At 47.7% G+C, this 21417-nt stretch overlaps 1 protein-coding gene across 1 annotated transcript; it reads left to right on the top strand.

Annotated features, from left to right (window-relative positions):
- Positions 1 to 228: 228 nt before the first annotated feature.
- On the top strand, positions 229 to 21355 carry CDR2 (cerebellar degeneration related protein 2). Its single transcript, XM_049789528.1, has 5 exons — positions 229 to 611; positions 10628 to 10740; positions 16902 to 17050; positions 17296 to 17457; positions 19827 to 21355. Exons 1-5 carry the CDS (start codon positions 533 to 535, stop codon positions 20683 to 20685), a joined length of 1362 nt encoding a protein of 453 aa, XP_049645485.1. The 5' UTR covers positions 229 to 532; the 3' UTR covers positions 20686 to 21355.
- Positions 21356 to 21417: the final 62 nt, after the last annotated feature.

Raw genomic sequence — 21417 nt, 5'->3', positions numbered from 1 at the left:
CCAAGACAGCGCAGGAACGAGGGCGGGGCCGTCGGCCGCACCCCTTCGCCTGGTCCCCGCCTCCTTTGTTCCTTCTAGAGTCCCTATTGGCTGCTCTCCGGGAGACCGGTGGCCTGCGCTAAAACCCGATTGGACGGCTGCGCTGCCGCTCAGCCGTCCGCTCGTTCGCCATTGGTGGAGCTGCCGCCGGGGGTTTGAATCGCAGCCCCGGCCGGGGAGGGTTTTGCCCAAGTGCCACGTTGGGTCGGGCTGTGGCTCTTCGGGGCCGCACGGCTCGGGGGGCCGGGCCGGGCTGGGCAGGGCAAGGCAGGGCCGATCGGAACGGGGCGCTCGAGCCGGGACTCCCGCAGGCCGTTGGGGTTCGTTGCAAGGCGGAGAGGCGAGTGGGCCCGCGGCTCGGGTCCCGCTGCGCGGTGCGTCCCGCTCCTGGGCGGCTCTGGCCGAGGGCGGAGCGGCCCGCGCGGAGCCGGGGGCAGCGGCGGAGGCTGGAGCTCGGCGTCGGGGGCCGCTGCCCCTGGAGGAGCCGGGCGAGATGCTGTCGGGAAACCTGATGGAGGACTTCGAGGGCAAGGAGGGCGAGCGGTGGTACGACCCCCAGGACCTCCAGCAAGGTGAGGGAGGGCGCGGTCGGGAAGGGACCCAAGCGCCTGGCAGCGCCTGCTCCCGGCTGGCCAACTTTCAAAGTGGCCTCTGCTCCGGGGAGGCCCCCCCCCTGGTGCATGGAGTGGAGGTGCGGGCGAAGCGGGGGCGCACACCTGCGTGGGGGCCCGGCCGCACCTGCCTGTTCCATCGGGGAGGCTGCAGCCTCTGCGCGCGCCCGAGCTTCTGCGCAATGAACGGCACCATCGGGGCGTGCGGGGCGCCCCGCTGCCAAAGCCTGCCCTGGATGAATCGGTTTGATCCTCATCGGGGGTGCTCGCCGTCGTCGTCTGCGAGTGATGATTGCGGATCATGAGTTCCCCATTTCCCAGATGAGGAAAGGGAAGGCCGAAAAAGCCAAGCGGGTTCCCCCAGTTGGGAACCTAGAGACTTGGAAAGATTACCCAGGGCTCGCTCTGACCCTCTCTCGGCTTGACCTATGGCTTACAGCCTCCCTTGTGGGTTAGACTGGTTAGACTGTTTTGTAGAGTATTTTTGTTGTTGTTGTTGTTGTTGTTGTTGTTGTTTGATTTTTGGAGGAGGCTGGGAGCAGAGGACGCACACACACACCGACACACCCAGACACACACCCAGACACACACCCAGACACACACCCAGACACACACACACACACACACACACACTTCAACCAGATTCCAACGGAAAGGACGTTAGGGAATTTTGGTTTTGGGGCCACACCCGGTTATGCTCAGGGATTACTCCTGGCTCTGCGCTCAGAAATCGCTCCTGGCTTGGGGGGCCATATGGGATGCTGGAGGATTGAACCGTAGTCCGACCTAGGTTAGCACGTGCAAGGCAGACTCCCTACCGCTTGCACCACAGCTCTAGCCCCTGCACTGGTACTTTTTAACATTCAGGTTCTCGTGCCTTGGTCTACTTTGAGTTTCTTGGGTGTCTCCTCAGAATAACCCCAAGTGGCCTTAGTTTAGAATCAACCCACCCCAACACACACATACAACAACAAACACACTTTTTTTTTTTTTTTGTCCTCCCATAGTAAAAGAGCCTGAGCTTGCAATTAGGCAACTTCTCTTTTTGGCGCCATCAACACTGGTTTGTGTTCTTTTAATCCTGAAGGACTCAGCACGTTTGTTGGGGGAGCTTTAGGGTTCATGTCAAACAATAGAGCTAATTTAAGTCGAAGAGCTAATTCAGTGACTTAAAGCTCTGTATCTTGCATGCAGTGAAACCCAGTTCAGTCCCCGGTACCACATATGGGTCCCTGAGCACCCCCAGGAGTTATATTTGAGCACAGAATCAGGAGTAAGGCATGAGCACAGCCAGATAAGTCCCTGTACCCAAACAAGCAACTGAAAACAGTTCTTAGGAAATTTTGGTGGAGTTTTTGGGGAATACCTGCCTGTGCTCAGGGCTTACTCCTTCCTTGGTCCACCACATGCAAGGCAAGTGCCCCATCCACTGTACTATGACTCCAGCCCGTCTTGGGATTTATTTTCCCTCAGGCATCTTCTGCTTGTACAGGTCTGTGTTCTCTTCTTCAACTCTAAACCTGTTCAGAAAATTTGTATCTTAGGTAACATACTAAATGATCTTGATGTTCCTGCTTACTGTGGAAGTTGGAAGGAAAATGCAGGCTTGAGACTCATACTTAGAAAAGGATCTCTTTGGTGGGAAGATTTTTCTTTATTTGAGGGGGTGTTTTGTTTGGGGGAGCACTCTTGGCAATGCTCAGGGGTAACTTCTAGTTCTGTGCTCAGGAGTCACTTCTGGTGGACCATCTGGGGTGCTGGAGATCAAACCCGGGTCTGTATGCAAGGCAAATGTCGTATCTGCTATATTTTGGTTCTGACCACTTTAAGGGATTTGGACGCCACACTCAGTGATGCTCAGAAGTTATTCCTGGCTCTGCACTCAAGAATTACACCTGTTGGGGCAGGAGAGATAGCATGGAGGTAAGGCATTTGCAGAAGGTTGGTGGTTCAAATCCTGGCATCCCATATGGTCCCTGAGCCTGCCAGGAGCGATTTCTGAGCATAGAGCTAGGAGTAACCCCTGAGCGCTGCTGGGTGTGACCCAAAAACCAAAAAAAAAAAAAAGACACCTGATGATTGATGATCAGGGGACCATATGGGATACTGGGTCTACCACACCTGCAAGGCAAATGCCCTACCCCATATTTCCTCAATCTATATACTGGTGGACAGTTTCAGAGTAGGTTCGTTGGTTTATTTGGAAAATTGTTGAATACCTGCTCTATGAATATTGCTACAGATTCTTTATGTTCTTGCACATGACAGACCTGTCTTACCATTTTTTTTCAATTCCTTATAAGGATTGATGGCCTAGTTTGATACTTTCTCTGGGATTAATGAGGCAATGGGCTGTTCCCTTACAACATTGTGCTTGAATAAATTAAGCAGGTTGTATAATCGAAGCTAAGTAAGTTTCCCTCCTGTATTTAAACAGCAGAGATCTGTATAGGCTTGTTTTTGTGTAATACTTAGTGCATAATAGACTTGATTTTAATATCTGTTAAACGGAGACACTCACGTCCGATTCTAGCCTGTATGACTTCATTCCATTAGCTCCCTGAGTCCACACTGAGTTCTTCTCTGGGGTGGAGTGAGGGTTTATTAGGGACAACTAGTCATGATAGTTAAGTCAGCTTAAGATGCTGATGCCCTGGGTTCAGATTGTATGCTAGGACTCTTGAACCTCCAATCTTGAACCTCCAATCGTATATTAGGACTCTTGAACTCCTTGAACATCAGGTCTTCAAGCTTATTGAAACCTTCACCTACGGCCGAAACAGTGATGGCATTTTGCATTGAGAATTTGTTCCTTGGTTTTCAAAGGACTTTTACACCTGTTATCACTGCGGACTTTGACATTATCTTAGATAGTGTAAGGGGAGGTGGAAATAGATGTCAGCAATCACAGCAGGTGAATGTGGCCTGTGAAAACAATCAGGCTGCATCAACATCCAAAATGACCCCTTTGTTAAAGTACTCCTGAGACTGAACAAGTTTTCACATTTCTCCAGTATAATCTGCTCTGTGCTGACTGACCACTGGGCAGAGGAGTCCCAGGTCTCTCCTGAGATGGGAAATTGTCAGTCTGGGAACCTGTTTGTCAGAGAAGCTGGAGATGTCTCCTATGTGCCCACTATGTGTCTGGCATTCAGAGATGTTGTCACCGAATAAAGTATGGGGGCAGCTCGGCCTTAAAGAGATTGGATAGTCGTAGCAGGTGAAAATCTATGTCCGGACATGAATCCATTCCTTAAAAAAACAAACAACATGATTTACAAGGTTATTGATAGTTGGGTTTTAGACGTATAATATTTTGGGGCTGGAGTGATAGCACAGTAGGGAGGGTGCTTGCCTTGCATGCAGTCGACCTGGGTTCAATCCCTGACACACCTGTGGTCCCCTTGAACTGCATCTGAATGATTCCTGAGTGCAGAGCCAGGAGTGCCTACCCCTGAGCATAGCAAAGTATGGCCCCAAAACCTCTATAAAAAAAAAAACAACAGACATATAAATGTTCTCTAACATTAATCCCTCCACCAGTATGAGCTTCCCTCTGCTCCTTCTTCCACCCATACCCTACCTGCCACCTTGACAGGTACATCTTTTTCTGCTAATTTTTTTTAATTAATAACTTTTTGATTGGATCACTGTGAAATACACAGTTGCAGAGTTGCTTACGATTGAATTTCACTTATACAATGTTTCAGCATCCAGCCCATCACCAGTGCATGTTTCCCTCCTGTCTGTCTCTCATTGTTACTCAAGGGTACCGTGCATATCACTTTACCTCCTTTCAGCACTTAGTTCTTGTCCAGAGTAATCATTTCCAACTCTCCTTGACAGGCACATTTTACAGTTTAGTGGTTGTAGTTTGGATCTCCTATTTCTAGTGTTGTTGACTCTGAAGCTTTGGTGGTTTGAATGTACCTGTTCTGTTTGTACCATCCCTTTCTATTGAGTGAGCCTTGTTTGGAGAGACCCAGTGATATGCATTGATGTCCTGTTCATAGACCTAGAACTACACTTTTTTTTTCTTTCGTAATACAAGCCATTATTTAAGTAGTTTGAATCTTCATAAGAAAATGTTTTTACTGAAGGTTTCTTTTTTGTTATATTTTGGTTTTGTTTTGTTTTGGGGCCGCCCCTAGTGGGCATGGAGTAGGGGACAGCAGGTGTGTGGGACCACATGGGATGCTCGAAATTCAACCCAATTTATCTATGTGCAGGGCAGGCTCCCTTCTCACTGTACTATCTCTCTGGTCCCTGAAGCTTTTTTTTTTTTTAATTAAAAAAAAATTTTTTTAGAAGGCTCCAGTTCACCATTCATCGTAGGTTGTTAGAAACACAAAAAACTGTGCAGGCAGAAGGAGAAAATTCTCTGCTCTCATGAAACACTTTGATCAAGGAATGTTTTTGTGAGAGGGCTAAGTTGGCCTGGTAAGATTACTGACAGCGGTCTCTGGGGAAGATTCTGAGACAGCAGGATTGTCTGTGCAGGTAATGCTGGTGCTTGCCTTGAAACGTGCCCTTGAAAACAAGGTGGAACAACTTCGGAGATCGAGTTTTCTCCTAGACCAGCTGCTGTTATAATTGTAGTTTGGTGAGCTGTGTCAGTCTAGACGAAGGATTCGGGTTTCTAGTTTATGAATCAGTGAATGAAATCTTAGTTCAAATGAATCCTAAGATTTCTACTTCTTTCCGAGATGAGTATGTGTTTTTTTTTCCTCATGCACAATTAATTTGCTGAATCACTCTTTGGAGGATCATTAAAACTGACACCATCCAATTTCTTGATGTTTGCTATTTCGTTTAGTTTCTCCCCATGTTAATTATAGTAACGTTAGCAACAGGAGGTTCAGAGCATCATCAAATGACGCATTTGACTCAGTAATAGGAAAAGCGCCGGGCTTATTGAATTAAGGCTACAGCTGACGATGAACATGCTGCCTTTGCCTGTTGGAAAGAACGAAAGATTTTTAGAGGGAGAAAACCACAATAGTATCTGGATTGAAAGGTTTCAGAATTCTGGAAGTAAAGGTTCTTTTAAAGTCACTCTGACAGAGCTCCCTCTCCCCCCCACTTTACTGCCCTCCTCCTCACCCCCATCCCCAAGGGCTTAGTAGAGTCTGTTTAAAGCTCCTAATTTACACCCGTTCAAGGTGAATGTCATTTGTAAAGACCAATGAATGTGGTGGTATTGATAGCAGCAATTCTCAAGCCTTTTTCGTGCCTGCCCTAAGCCAGCTCCAACGATTTCTCCACCTCTTCACTAAAATTCTTTTCCAAAATAAAAGATGAATGGGTGTGTAAGGCTTCCAAAACTACTGCTTCCTTTTCTTTTGTGCTTTAATTAGAAGCAAAAGACATTGACTATTCTCTGTCTTCCCCCCCAAACTCCGCCCCACACACACACTTATTCTCCCCAGTTATTTAGAAAACTTTCTTGGGCTACTGCCAACTTTTGGCTCCTTTTGGTCATGGAAGTCCAGATGCAACACAACAGGAAATGGACTTTTATTTTTTTTAAAGACCAAAAAATTAAGACCCTTATCTTTTTTTTTTTTTTTTTTTTTTTTTTGGTTTTTGGGTCACACCCGGCAGTGCTCAGGGGTTATTCCTGGCTCCATGCTCAGAAATTGCTCCTGGCAGGCACGGGAGACCATATGGGACGCCGGGATTTGAACCGATGACCTCCTGCATGAAAGGCAAACGCTTTACCTCCATGCTATCTCTCCGGCCCCTTTTTTTTGGTTTTTGGGCCACACCCGGCGGTGCTCAGGGGTTACTCCTGGCTGTCTGCTCAGAAATAGCTCCTGGCAGGCACGGGGGACCATATGGGACACCGGGATTCGAACCAACCACCTTTGGTCCTGGATCGGCTGCTTGCAAGGCAAACGCCGCTCTGCTATCTCTCCGGGCCCCAAGACCCTTATCTTTAAGCTAACAGATTAAGTCATGTCCTGTTATACTGTGTGACTTCACCGGCACTTGTAGTGGAGACGTGTCCTTGCCAGGATCCTAGCCTAAACACCTATGAAATATGTAGGAGAGTGAGACATCAGGTTACTGAACCACACCAGGCTGTTGTTGGTCTGGAAATAAGGGTGCCGATAAAAGCGCGTCTCGGATTCTTTTCTGTTCTTTACACTGTACTTGGCGGCGTTTCTGCACCAGCAGGAATGCAGCTGCTGAAGTTTCACTACTGAAAGCAGGGTTTTTTTTTCCAGGAGACTTTTTTTTTTCTTCTTCCTTTTTTAATCACACCTGGTAATGCTCAGGGGTGAGGGGTCACTCCTGACTGCACTCAGTGAATTCCTCCTGGCGATGCCTGAGGGACTAGATGGGATGCCAAGGGATTGAACCTGGGTTGGGTGCTTGCCTTGCTGTACTAAATAGCTCTGGCCCCTTTTCCAAGAGTCTTAAGAGGTTGCAGCTCAGGTTTTGATGGTGAATTAAGAATGTCTCCAGGACGGGACCAGAGGGAGAGGACAGTGGGGAGGGCATTTGTTTTTGCACACAGCAGATCTGGATTCGATCCCCCGCATCCCATATGGTCCACTGAGCCCTGACAGGAGTCAGCTCTGAACTCAGAGCCAGGAGTAAGCCCTGAGCACTGGTGGATGTGGCCCCCTGTGGTGTACCCCAAGACCCGCCCATATCTGGGAGGAGTTTTGGGAACCGGATAATAGGTGTAACTACCTGCAAGACCTCCCATTTCTGGGAGGGTTCTGGAAAAGGAGAGATAAACCTCTGAGCCAGGGGATTCGGCCCTTTGGCCGTTTCTCTCTTGGCCCGGCTTGGCTTCCTGGCTTTTGGATCTTTGGGCCGCATGGAGCCCAAAGGGAAGATGGCTAACAGGAGATAAGATGCAGGGCTAGCAAAATATAGCTGAATGCTTAAAAGGTTGACATAGGCCACACACCTGTGGTGGCTAGGGCATAAATAAAGATGATTCTTCCTGAAGCCTGCGTGTGAGTGAGTCTTAATTACGTGGATTACCTGGGCCTGAAATTCGCCAGCTGGATGGGGGATGAAGCCACGTGGCTGGGGCCTAAACACAAAGGCCTCCATCCATCGCCATCCAGCCCCATCGTTAATTATTTCATGCTACAGCCCCCAAACAAACAAACAATGAATGTTTTCTGTGGGACAGAGATAGCACACCAGGTATGGCACATGCTTGACTTAAATGCAGACAACCCAGATTAGATCAGAGGCACCTGAACAATGCCAGAGTGATCCTTGAGCACAGAGCCAGGGTAATCCCCGAGCACTGCTTAGTGTGGTCCTAAATCCCCAACACCCGCCTCTCCCCCCCCCCCCCCCAAATAAAGGTCTAAAATGACTCTCGAGGACTTCCTGGGAGGAATTACTTCCTACAGCAGGCCAAGAGAGACTTGGTAATGTTTGTCATTTTGTCTGGGCCCTGTGGGATGGCTTTTATAGGGGGACTGAGTGTACGTATCACATTCTCCAAGTGCAAGATAATGATTTCTAAGATCCAGTCACACATAGTTTCTGTCGGTTTAGTGAAAACAAAATAGCATCTTCCCAAGAGTTGTTTGCATTTTCACTGACAGCAAGCTGTACAAGCCAAATACCTCAGTCCTTGCCATTTATGACAGCAAATGAAAGGATAAAGCAGTGCAGCTCAGTACCTCAAAGATGTGTCTGTGCATTACTGCCACAGGCTAATATAATAAACACTTCGGCTGATGCAGAGGAGGGACTTGTGGATGGTGGCTGTCTCACAGGCAAATGTGGGCCATGAGAATTTTGTGCTTCCTGTTGTGTCCTCAACTGAAAAATTGGACTGAATCCTTTGAAATGTCAGATTACTGTCTTTTTGTTTTTGTTTTGGGGTCACACCCGGTGGTGCTCAAGTGTTACTCCTGTCTCTGTGCTCAGAAATCGTTCCTGGCAGGCTGGGGGGGGGGGGCATATGGGATGCTGGGAATAGAATCTGGGTCCCTGTTGGTTTGGCTGTGTGCAAGGCAAATGCCCTTCCACTGTGCTATTGCTCTGGTCCCTTATTATTGTCTCTTAAATGCATTAAGTTTTTTGTAAAAGGTTCTGTGACTTTTAGACTATTAGATTATATTATGCCCCCAAACAAAACTGGTATGTTTAAACAAAAAAATCCATGTGTAGGAAAAAGTAAAATTTGGGGCCACAAGTATGGTACTATGAGTAGGGGTCTTCTTGTCTTGCATGTGGCCATCCAAGGTTCAATCCCCAATACCCCATATGGTTCCAGGAAGGAAGGAAGGAAGGAAGGAAGGAAGGAAGGAAGGAAGGAAGGAAGGAAGGAAGGAAGGAAGGAGGGAGGGAGGGAGGGAGGGAGGGAGGGAGGGAGGGAGGGAGGGGGAAGGGGAGGGGAGGGAAGGGAAGGGAAGGGAAGGGAAGGGAAGGGAAGGAAGGGAAGGAGGGAGGGAGGAAAATAAAAAAAAAGCAAACATACATTACATCCACCTCTTATTTTTTAGAGGTTGGTGTGGTGGCACAAGGGATAAGGCATCTGCCTTGCCTGCGCTAGCCTAGGACGAACCTTGGTTCGATCCCCCAGCGTCCCATATGATCTCCTAAGCAAGGAGTGATTTCTGAGTGCATAGCCAGGAGTAACCCCTGAGTGTCACTGGGTGTGGCCCAAAAATAAAAAAAACAAAACAAAACAAAAAAAGGAAGGAAGGAGAAAGAAAAAGAAAGAAAAATCAAACATTTTTCTGAAAGAGAAGGGAAGGGAAGGGGGAGGGGAGGGGAAGAAGGGGAAGGGAAGGGAGGGAGGGAGGGAGGGAGGAAGGAAGGAAGGAAGGAAGGAAGGAAGGAAGGAAGGAGGGAGGGAGGGAGGGAAGGAAGGAAGGAAGGAAGGAAGGAAGGAAGGAAGGAAGGAAGGAAGGAAGGAAGGAAGGAAGGAAGGAGAGAAAAAGAAAAGAAAATAAAACTTTTTTTTTCCCCACCAAACTTCCTTTTTTTTTTTTTTGGTTTTTGGGTCACACCCGGCAGTGCTCAGGGGTTACTCCTGGCTGTCTGCTCAGAAATAGCTCCTGGCAGGCACGGGGGACCATATGGGACACCAGGATTCGAACCAGCCACCTTTGGTCCTGGATCAGCTGCTTGCAAGGCAAACACCGCTGTGCTATCTCTCCGGGCCCTCCCACCGAACTTCTTTTTGTTTGTTTTGGGGCCATGCCTGGCCATGATCAGGGCTTACTTCTGACTTTGTGGTAGGGCTTAGGGGACCATAGGATAGCAAAGGTTAAACCCAGGTTAGCCGCTTACAAGGCAAGTGCCTTACCTGCTATATTATCTCTCTGGTCCCCTTTTTTTTATGAAGACCCATGACACTTCTAGTGTTCATTCATTCGTTCACTTTTCCACCTGCTTGTTCCAGATCAGAATTGTAGGTGGCCAGAGCTTATCTGGAAGCTCAGGATATGCAGCGGGTCCTGACACCATCAATGCCTTTCCATGGCAGGTTTAGATACTGCCACTCTGTTCTCTCTGGTTGGGACTGTTCAGACACATCTGTGAATCTCACAGATGAACTTTCGAGTGTGTGTTTGTGCATTCAGGAGGTGCTCCAAAGGAATGGGAGAATGAATGATCACACAGAGGCCTATGTGGGAGTTTTTTTGTTTATTTTTATTTGGGGGGGGAGGGGCACGACTAGCAATACTCAGGGTTTACTCCTGGCTCCGTGCTCGGGGATCACTGCTGGTAATACTGTAGGAATTCTTTGTGGAGCCGGGGATTCAAACCAGGGTTTGCTTCCTGGAAGACAAGAGTTGTACCCCATGCTAAATTATTTCTCTAGTCCCTCTTTTTTTTCCCTCATCAATATTATCACAAAGTGATTCTATTTGTGGACCTGCTGTGTATTGAGTCTTGGTTTATTCTTGTTTTTTTAAGGGCTGTTTTTTTTTTTTAAAGGGAGATCAGTGGCCTTATTCTGAGATTTTTCTTTTTGTATTTAGATCTTCAGCTTGCTGCAGAGCTTGGAAAGACTTTACTGGACCGGAACACAGAGTTAGAGGAGTCTCTGCAACAGATGTACACAACCAATCAGGAGCAGTTACAGGAGATTGAGGTAAGTAAGACAGCAGCAGAGGTGACTCATGCCATACCGTGGGGCAAGTTGAGCAGCTATGCCACTCGCTTTACCAGACTCTAAAATATAACACTTGTGGTAATAAGCAATATCTGATTACCAAGCCAGACTTTTTTGGATAATAAAAGTCAAATGAGAGGCCAAAGAGCTATTGATGCAGGAGGCTCCATTCCCAGTACCACATGGTCCTCTGTGCAGTATCAGGAACAAACCAGGAGTAGCACCTGAACACCATGGGGTGTGGCCCCCCAAGCAAGTCAGAGAACCATCTGAGAACACAGGATGTTCATTCTTCAGACTCCCCGACAATCAGTCTGCTCAGATGAACTTCCTCTCTGTACCCAGACGAAGTACTGGATGAATTTAATCATTGCCAGCATATGGGGTTGTGAATTAAGTAAATGATTGGATGGATAAAGTTGTAAATAACATACTTAGTTTGTCTCACTTTATTTTTGCAGTGGGATTGGAGCAAAGCCAGTCATGCTTCTGTCTTACTCTTGGCTCTGTGCTCAGGGATCATGTCTGGTGGACTCAGGACGACCATTGGGATGTAGCCTGGGTTGGCCATGTATGCAAGATAAACTATTGCTCTGGCCCAGTGTCCTACATTTTAAAAAATAAATTATGTAGTATGAAAATACACAGAGCTATTTGAGACAATAATACAACCAATACTTGCGTATTTATCCCCTTAAGAAAAAAAATACTGGGCCCGGAGAGATAGCACAGCGGTGTTTGCCTTGCAAGCAGCTGATCCAGGACCAAAGGTGGTTGGTTCGAATCCCGGTGTCCCATATGGTCCCCCGTGCCTGCCAGGAGCTATTTCTGAGCAGACAGCCAGGAGTCACTCCTGAGCACTGCCGGGTGTGGCCCAAAAACCAAAAAAAAGAAAAAAAAATACTGTTGAATCTACCTGGAAATTCCCCCCGATCTAAATACAGGTCTAGATGAAATTTTTAAAATTACACATTTCATAATATGTCAAAACTCTCGTGCAATTTGAAAAATTATAACACTGAATTTTCTCCCTATTGTGTTCTTTGGTGTTTTTTTTTTCTTTTTTTTTAATGTTTGTTTTATTTGGGTGGAGGGTTGGGCCATGCCCACTAATGCTGGGGGTTACTCCTGGCTCTGCAGTCAGGAATTGCTCCTGGCAGTGCTCTGAGGACCATATGGGAGGCCAGAGATTAGACCAGGCACACCAGTGAAGTCTTTCCACCTGCTCAGTTTTCCAGCTGAAAACTCTGGGACCTTCCTGGAGTGGGGGCAAGCATCCTTCCCTCATTGCCTCCCCAACCTCACCATTTCTGGAACCCCCAGAAATTCCCCTGGCAGTACTCAAGGCTGCACTCTGCACTCAGAAATCAATCCTGGCGGGTTCAGGAAACCAAACTAGGTCTGCCACATGCAAGGCAAATACCTTACTTACTATATAGATGTTCTGGCCCTAGAATGCTTGCACTTTGGTATAGGGTTGCTCTGAGGAGATGAGAGGAAATAAGTGTATATATTTTGGATAGTATGAATGGTTGCATAGTTTAGTCATGCCTTAAGAACATTAGTCACATAAGAATCTTAATTCTAAAAAAATAATTCCTTTTCAATTACTTAGAAACCAAACTCGTAATAGTTGAGATTATAGGTGGATTTTATTTTCATAGACATGTTTTCTTTCCCTTGGTAGATGAAATATAATATTTTAATCAGGGAAAGAGATTATTTTTCAGATATAATAGGAAGCATTTCTTGAGTATCATGAAAGGCCTATTTGAGGCTGAGTTCAGAAGACTTGGACTGTAATTATTCATTTAACAATAATTCCAACATTGCAGAAAAACCCAAATTCCATTCACTTCTTTTTCCTTTTAGTTTGGGTTGTATTTGTTTTTTCCCCGCATTTCAGGTGAGGATTCTTTGTTTGTTTCTTTGTATTGAGGCCACATCCAGAACTTAACTCCTTCTCTGGGAGGACTGGGAACCATATATGAGATTCTAGGCATCGAAACTGGCTCAGCTTCATGTAAAGCAAGCAGCATACTACCTGCTGTACCCTCTACCCAGTCCCTGTGGAGGGGTTTTTGATTACAGATGTGTTGGTAGAGTCCAGCTGGCCCCCTAAACGGCTGTAAAATTTTGTTTTTTCTAACATTTGTGTAGAACCTGAACCTTGTACTCATAATTGAAGTGGCAGCCTGCAAACTCCAAGGCAGATGTGAAATCATTCACTGCACTTAAGATTTTATTTTGTTGCATTCGGGAATGACTGTGCTCAGGGGCTGTTCCTGGATCTGTTCTTGGGACATACTCTTGGTAGTGAGTGCTCTGGGGATTACATATGGTGCTGGATGTGAACTTGGGTCTGCTGTGTGCGAGGCAAGTATCTCACCTGCTATACTATCTCTCTGGCTCCTGCTTTTACAGTTCTTTATATTTGTTGACTTTTTTTTTTTTTGGCTACCCTGAAGTTTTCTTCATCGCACTATCTTATTTGAAAAGTCTCCCCTGCTTAGTATGGCAGTGTTCTTATATTGTTTTGTTTTGGTTTTTGGGCCACATCTGGCAGTGCTCAGGGGTTACTCTTGGCTCTATGCTCAGAAATTACTTGGGGGATCCATATGGGATTCCAGGAATTGAATCCAGATTGACTGTGCAAAGCAAACCCCCTATCTGCTTTGCTATCACTCCGGCCCAGTGCTTGTGTTCTTGAATCCTTTTGGGGACTTGAATTTTAGGGTTGTAGCAGGGCATTCTTTTAAATCTGTAGCAGATTCTTTTAAAATTGTATCAGTAATGGTAATGGTGAACTGAGAAAATAGGACATCAGAAATGAATTTTTAAAAGGCTAGAAAACAAACTAATCCATTTTCTTCTAGATTCAGAAATAAATGACTAAAAACTTTGAAACTTTTAAAGCCAAGCATTTCAGTCATGTCAGATTCAGTTTGCCTTCCCTTCGTACTTGGTGAAGGCTAAAGTTCTAAAGTTGCTGACTGACCAGGTTAGCCAAATCCTTTATTGAATAACCAACCATCCACAGATCCTTGAGACGCAAAGGGTTTGCTGATTAGTTTTGGTTTAATAATAATAAGATTAAACTGGCATGTGAGACAACCCTGCCTTTCTTTAGCTAGTTCTAAAGCCAAGCACTATAAGGCTAAAACATTGCAAGTTTGTTCTAAATGGTTTCATTGTTTTTAACCAGGTTTGTAGCTTTCCAATGAGATTTTCCTGTAGGTGGTTGGTTTTTTTTTTTTTTAAATAGTCATTTGGGACCTGGAGAGAGAGTGCAAAGGGCGGGCATGCTTTGCAGGTTGATTCAGTCCCTGGCACTATGTGGTCCCCCAGCACCACTTGGAATGACCCTTAAGTACTAAGCTTGGAATAGTTTTGTGTGCTGGGTAGGCCAGAACCCTCCCCCAAAGATTAATTAGCCTTTTGGGGGAATGGGGTGGGAGTGGGGGAAAGCACAGAAAGTAGCAGCATGTTTGTACTTTCACTACAATTGTTTCATTTTGATTGGCTATGCCACTGTTTGTTGGCTTGTTTTTGTTTTGTTTTGGTTTGGTTTTGGGGCCACACCCGGCGTTACTCAGAGGTTACTCCTGGCTGTCTGCTCAGAAATAGCTCCTGGCAGGCACGGGGGACCATATGGGACACCGGATCGAACCAACCACCTTTGGTCCTGGATTGGCTGCTTGCAAGGCAAACGCCGCTGTGCTATCTCTCCGGGCCCTGTTGGTTTGTTTTTTAGTATTTGGGCCACACCCAGCAATGCTCAAGTTTACTCCTAGCTCTGCACTCAGGTATCACTCCTGACCCAACTCAGGCAACCATATAGAATGCTTAGGGATGTGGAGATTGAAGTTGGATCAGCCACTTGCAAGACTGATCTTACATTCTGTTCTGTGCTTCTGGACCCACATTCTTAATTTGAATATCACATTGTGTTGTGTTTTACTTTTTTTGCTCCAACCCTGCTATTGTAATTTCAAGTAGTTAATAGTGTAACCTGTAAGTTAAGATCTCTATAACCTTTATAGTGTGATATGAAAATACTTGATTTCTAGGAACTGACTGAAGTGATAGTACAGCAGGGAAGGTGTTTGCCTTGCATGCAGCTAACCTGGATTTGATCCCCAGCTTCCCATAGGGTCCCCCAAACCCACCAGGAATGATTCCTGAGCTCAGAGCCAGGAGTAACCTCTGAGCACTGTCAGGTGTAGCTCCAAAACAAAACAAAACAGTGATTTTTTATTGTGATGGGCCCTGTACCTGTAGTACTCCCAACAGTACCGATGGGTCTATTGCTTTCATTTATATATGAAGGAAATACACATTTCCCCTAACATTTGAGAGAGAGAGAGAGAGAGAGAGAGAGAGAGAGAGAGAGAGAGAGAGAGAGAGAGAGAGAGAGAGAGAATGAGTTTGTACGAGGTTATTGTGAATACAACCAACCCTAGCTTGAATCTGTGCACCATCAGGTATGCCCTGAAAATTGCTTTTTAGCTAGAAATTGGTGAAGTGAAAATGAGACTTTTTTATTATCCAAGTTCACAGACTCCCTTAGTTCTGACAGGTGAACCTCATCAACTTGAGAACAGGAGCTATGAAAATGTGTCCCTTGGAAGACTGGGCAAGGAGATGGAGGGTAAAGACCCTAAGATGTGGGAGGACTTGATTCAGAATGAGGCAACACTACAATTATTTTTGTTTCATTTTAGTTTTAGAGTCATACCTGGCAGTACTCAGGAATTACTCCTAACGTGGTTGGGGGACCATATGGGATGCTGGGGATCGAACTTGGGTCAGCCACATGCATCCTCCTCACTGTACTATGGCTTCAGCACTCTTAATGATACAATTTTAAGATGGATAATCAGAATATGAAATAACAGGTGAAGCTAGGAAAGTCATTTCATAGGCAGCTGGGAAAGGATGATCCCCCAATCATAGGTTATAGTGGGGGATAGAGAGACAGCTGGATATGTGGAGCTACATTGGCGAGGACTGGTTTGAATTCATGGCACCATGGGTTCCTGAGCACTTGTAAGCCTCAGGGGAGTTGCTTCTGAGCAACTCTGGGTTTTAATGAATTATGGGGCAGAGAGAGTCTCAGATACAATTGGAATTGTGGTTAAAATGAAGTCCTGAGGCCATAGAGATAGTACAGTGAGTAAGGAGCTTGCCTTTTATGTGATCTGGGTTCCATCCCCACCACCATATACAGTCTCCCAAGTATCAGCAGGAGTGATCCCTGAGTGCAGAACCAGGAGTAAGCCCTAATTACTGCCAGGCATACCCCTAAAACATACACACATATATATACCCGTGCATATATATTGTGTATATATATATACATATATATACACAAATGTAAAAGAGAAAGGTCTGGGATGTGGGAGATAGTGAGAGGATCGGGTCTTACAGAAGACCCCTATGAGAGACCCAAAAATACATCATCCCCTTGCACCTAGCTAGGAGTAGTCCCTGAACACCATTGAGGTGTGGGCCAGAAGCACAATATTATCCTAAAATAATGTGTATAAATACAAGAAGCACAATATTATCCTAAAATAATGTGTATAAATACATATCCTGATATTAAGAAGTATTGGGTTTTTTTTTTAATGATTTAAAGAGGGCCAGAGAGATAGTACAATGGGTAGAGCATTTGCCTTGCACCTGGCTGACCTGAATTTGATCCCTGACATTGCTTATGGTTCCCTGAGTCCCTCTATAAGTGATGCCTGAGTGTAGAGCCGGAAGTAAGTTCTGATCACCACCTAATGGCCCAGAAACAAACAAACATACAAACAATAATAATAATAATAATATAATAAAATGAGACTGAGTTTCTGAGTTTTATACTTTATATCAAATCAGTGCCTATCAGGAAAGTGCTTCCTTGAGTTCTAGTGAGTTGGTGAGCCTGAGAACCCCCATGATTTATAGCCTCTTGGTTGGAATATGGGGGATCCAGAGACCCTCAAGACTCTCTTCTGACTGTCTGGTGAGACCACATCCCCGGAACCACTCATCAAAGTGGTTGAGTTGGATGCCATTTGGTCTCAGAGGCCAGAGAGCTGGTGCTGAAGCGACTGTCCCATGTAACCTGCCCAAACCTTCTTCCCTTCCAGTATCTGACCAAGCAGGTGGAGCTTCTGAGGCAGATGAATGAGCAACATGCAAAGGTGTATGAGCAGTTGGATGTCACAGCCCGGGAGCTGGAAGATACAAATCATAAGCTAGTTGCTGAAAGCAAGGCCTCACAGCAGAAGATTGTGAGGTAAATCTTCTCTATTCCTTGAGGAAACCTGAGAAGCAAGGAAGGGAGGATGAGGTGAGATCAGAACATGCCCTGTGTTGGGGTGAGGTCGGCTGGGGTGGGGTTGGCCAGGGAGACTAGCCATGAAACTGGGGTCCTTCATGGTTAAGCAGGTGCAGTCGAGCAGCTGGCCACTCCTCTCTCCCCGCTGATGATGCCCTGGCTGCCAAAGCGGCAGTTAGTTGACTTCTGTCTGTCCTCCACAGTCTCACGGAAACAATCGAGTGTCTTCAGGCCAACATTGACCATCTCCAGAGCCAAGTGGAGGAGCTGAAGGCAGCGGAGCAGCGGAGCCGGAGCCAGGGGAAGTGCGAGCGGAAATGGGCGCCCAGCCTCTCCTCCCTCAAGGAGTTGTACGATCTCCGCCAGTAAGAACCGCCATGGCACCTGGGCCCGCCATTCCCTCCTGGCACACTCATACCTGTACGGGTTCGAAGTCCCGGGGCACTGAGATGACCAAAGCCACATATATATAATATATATGTGTCATATATAAATGACAGAGTTGGGAATATTAGACATTTGACAGGACCTTATTTGTTTTGTTTTGAGGGTTTTGTTGTTCTTTTGGTTTGGGGGCCACACTCAGCTATATCAGGGCCTCCTTCTTGACTATGTTGAAAGATCATTCGTGAATGCACTCTGGGGGACCATTTGGGGTGCCAAGGATCAAACCGGGGTCCAACTATATTATCTCTCTGGCTCAGAGAAAACTTTTTTTTTTTTTTTTTGGTTTTTGGGTCACACCCGGCAGCGCCCAGGGGTTACTCCTGGCTCCACACTCAGAAATTGCTCATGGCAGGTCTGGGGGACCATATAGGATGCTTGGATTCGAACCATTGACCTCTTTCATGAAAGGCAAATGCCTTACCTCCGTGCTATCTCTCCGGCACTCAGAAAACTCATTTTTTGAAGGCTTGGGAATATTTATATCTATGCATTTAAGTAGTTTAAAACAAGATGCAGCCAAAGTCCTCTGATGGCTTCTGCACAAAACCCTCTCAGAATTAGTATTAAGTACCACGAGGGAGCCTAAATAAAATTGGCAGAGGGCAGATGCAGGGGATACAGGTTGAAAAAAAAAAAGTTCAGGGGCCAGAGCAATAGCACATTGGGTAGGGCAATTGCCTTGTACACGACTAACCCAGGTTTGATTCCTGGCATCCCATATGATGCCTGAGTCTTCCAGGAGAGATTTCTGAGTGCAGAGTCAGGAGTAACCCCTGAACACCACTGGGTATGGCCCTAAAAACCAAAAAGAAGAAAAATGTTCAAGGGCTGGAGCAATAGTACAGCAGATAGGGCATTTGCCTAGCATGCAGCCAACTGTGTTCAATTTCCCATATGGTCCTCTGAGCTGTCCAGGAATAATTTCCAAGCACAGAGCCACTGGGAGTAGCCAAAAAACAAAAATAGCAAAAAGTTCAGGTTCAAGGTTAGAAAGACGTGGAGGTGGACAGAGTGATAGTACAGTGGGTAGGACGATTGCCTTGCACATTGCCGACCCAAGCATCCCATATGGTCCCCAAGCCTGCTGGAAGTGATTTCTTTGGGGAGGGGCATACCAAGTGGTGCTCAGGGGTTACTTCTAGCCCCTCGTTCAGAAATTGCTCCTGTTAGGCTCGTAGCACCATATGGGATGCCAGGAATCAAACCCAGCCTTACCTGCTGTGTTACCCTTTGGCCCACAGGAGTAATTTCTGAGCACAGAGTCTGGAGTAGTGCCGCTGGATGTGGCCTGAGAACCAAAAAAATAATAAAGAGCTAGAGGACCCCAGAAATGTGTGGCTACCGTGTACTCCAGTGGCTCCTGTTTAGTGAACACTTGTCGTTTCAGGAGTGGGGAGCTGGGTGGGGGTGCAGTTCTCAGAGCTTTCCGCCTCCTACTGATGTAGGCTAGTAGGCTAGGTAGCACCAAAGTCACCCAAACAACCACATTTCTGAGCTGGGTGAGAGCCAGCCAGCTGTGTGCTTGGAGGCTTTTAATTCTACCCATGGGAATTTTATTTTTTTCTCTTCTGTGGGGGTTGGGGTTTTTATTTTGGTTATGGGGCCATGCACGGTTGTATTCAGGGCTTTCTTAACGCAGCACTTAGGGATCACTTCTAGTGGTCTTGGGACCATATATAGAATGCGAGGGATTGAACCTGGGTTTGGCCACATGAAAACATGTGCCTTCCCCACCGTGCTATCGCTCGAACCTCTAAGTATCCTTACTCTGTGGCTGTCTGCGGACCCCAGCTGCTGCTCCGGTGTAGAAGTGGCCAAAACTAAGTCTGGTCCCAGCCACTTTATTTAATGCAGTGCTTCTCAATTATGCCCCCCCCCACAAGAAGAAAACATTTTTAGCTTCCCCCCCCCCGTGTGACTGCAAATAGTATCTTTATTTAAAAAAAAACTTGAACCTGCAAAACAAAAATATATCAAATAATTGGGGCTGATTTTTAATCAGAGGTGATGTCTGGATGAATGGCTACAATGAGCACAGTTTTGCGATGCATAGCTTTCCGAAGCGGGGTTTGAAGCAGGACACAGCGACTCTCAGCTCCAGAGACATCCAGAGACGTCAACACGGGGCTTAGCTTGTGATGACAATGTTTGCCCAGGTCAAACGCGCCCCGGCGCGCCCCACTATTTGAGAAGCACTGATTTAATGGGAGGGATGGAGACGCCCTACACCTGCAGACGTCCCCGCACCCCGTCCCATAACACCATCTCCTCCTCCGCCCTCCTCTAGACACTTCGTGTACGACCACGTCTTCGCCGAGAAGATCGCGTCCCTGCAGAGCGCGCCGAGCCCCGAGGAGGAGGAGCACGAGCACCTGAAGCGCGCCGTGGCCATGCTGCAGGCCCAGCTGAGCGGCGAGCGGCGCCGGCGGCAGGCGGTGGAAGAGGAATACGGCCTGGTCCTTCGGGAGAACAGCGACCTGGAGCAGCAGCTGGGCGCCGCCGCCGACATCCAGGCCCGCGCCCTGCAGCTGGAGGCCGAGGTGGCCGAGCTGCGCCAGCTGCTGCAGGCCGAGCCGCCGCCCGGGGCCAACGGGCTGGAGAAGCTGGGGCCCGACTCGCTCTTCCTCCCGTTCCGGGAGCCCGGCCAGAGCCTGCTGGAGGAGCTGTGCCTGGCCGCGACGCCCGACGCCCCTCGGCGGCCCCTGAAACGCAGCAGCAGCGAGACGGTGCTCAGCAGCCTGGCCCGGGGCGACGCGGCCACTCCGGGCCACGAGGACACTTGCGCCCGGCGCGCCGAGGCTGTCAAGCAGCGCGGCATCTCCCTGCTGCACGAGGTGGACTCGCAGTACAGTGCCCTCAAAGTCAAGTACGAGGAATTGCTGCGCAGGTGCCAGCAGGACCAGGACTCGCTGGCGCACAAGGCCGTGCAGACGGCCCGCCCGCCGGCCAGGGACCCCTTGGTCAGCCAGGCCCCGCCCGAGCTGCCCGCCAGCACCCGCAGTCCGGAGCAGCCGGGCTCCCCCAGTTCCACGCCGCCTCCCGAGTACAAGGCGCTCTTCAAGGAGATCTTCAGCTGCATCAGTAAAACCAAGCAGGAGATCGATGAGCAGAGAACCAAGTACCCGGCTCTTGCCCCGCACCCTTGATCACTGTCCTGCTCGCCCACCGGTGGCTTCCTTCCCTCCTCTTGTCTACCTCTCCCTTCACCCATTATTTGAGACACACACCCCCAATCTGATTCTAGCTCATTTGCCCCATTGCCCCAGGCTTTGGCGCCTTTAGAAAGTGGGTGCAGCAGGGAGAGAAAATGGCTATACAGGGTCTACTTAAGCATCTCAAGAACTGCCCTGGCACACTGGCTTCTGGCTGGCACCCAGGTCAGACTGTGATGCCCTGAAATGCCCCTATTTCTTGGAGGGAATCTCTACTCCTCAGAAGCGGGCTCAGAGCACTCCCGGGGGGTGGATGGCCACAGGTCATGGTTCCCACCACCTTCGCATCTCCACAGCTGCCGTGCCATGAAATGTAAACGCTGTGAAGGCGGCAGAGAAATGAATAAATGCTCAGGGCGTGTGAGCATCTAATTAAGGATAAATGGCTTTAATAGGGACTCCCGGCCTGTAGGTCTTACTGCTGCTACCAGTTCGATTGCGACTGACGCAGGTAACCCTGATCTGTCCAAATTAGGGCTGCACTTGTTGGTCTGTACCTCGGATTATCTCTGACCGGCTTTCGGGGTTCTGGCATTTGGAGGCGGATACTGGCCGTTTCCTGTTCCTTTCTCACTCAGACTTGAAGGGGCCAGTTGAAGCCCTGTGCCCAACTCCTGCTGCACTGGCGGAGCCTCACGCTGCTCAGGCTCATTTCTGCTCCATCCC

Source organism: Suncus etruscus, chromosome 15, assembly GCF_024139225.1.
Source record: "Suncus etruscus isolate mSunEtr1 chromosome 15, mSunEtr1.pri.cur, whole genome shotgun sequence".
Taxonomy (NCBI): Eukaryota; Metazoa; Chordata; class Mammalia; order Eulipotyphla; family Soricidae; genus Suncus; species Suncus etruscus.
The sequence above is the reverse complement of the archived record's forward strand: the minus strand, read 5'-3'. Positions and strand labels throughout refer to the sequence as shown.

Excerpts from the sequence above, each read along its gene's own strand:
- CDR2 (XM_049789528.1), top strand. The coding sequence starts at position 533 with ATGCTGTCGGGAAACCTGATGGAGGACTTCGAGGGCAAGGAGGGCGAG. Across the intron at positions 612-10,627 it reads CCCCCAGGACCTCCAGCAAG|ATCTTCAGCTTGCTGCAGAG; the intron begins GTGAGGGAGGGC and ends TTTTGTATTTAG. Across the intron at positions 10,741-16,901 it reads AGCAGTTACAGGAGATTGAG|TATCTGACCAAGCAGGTGGA; the intron begins GTAAGTAAGACA and ends CTTCCCTTCCAG.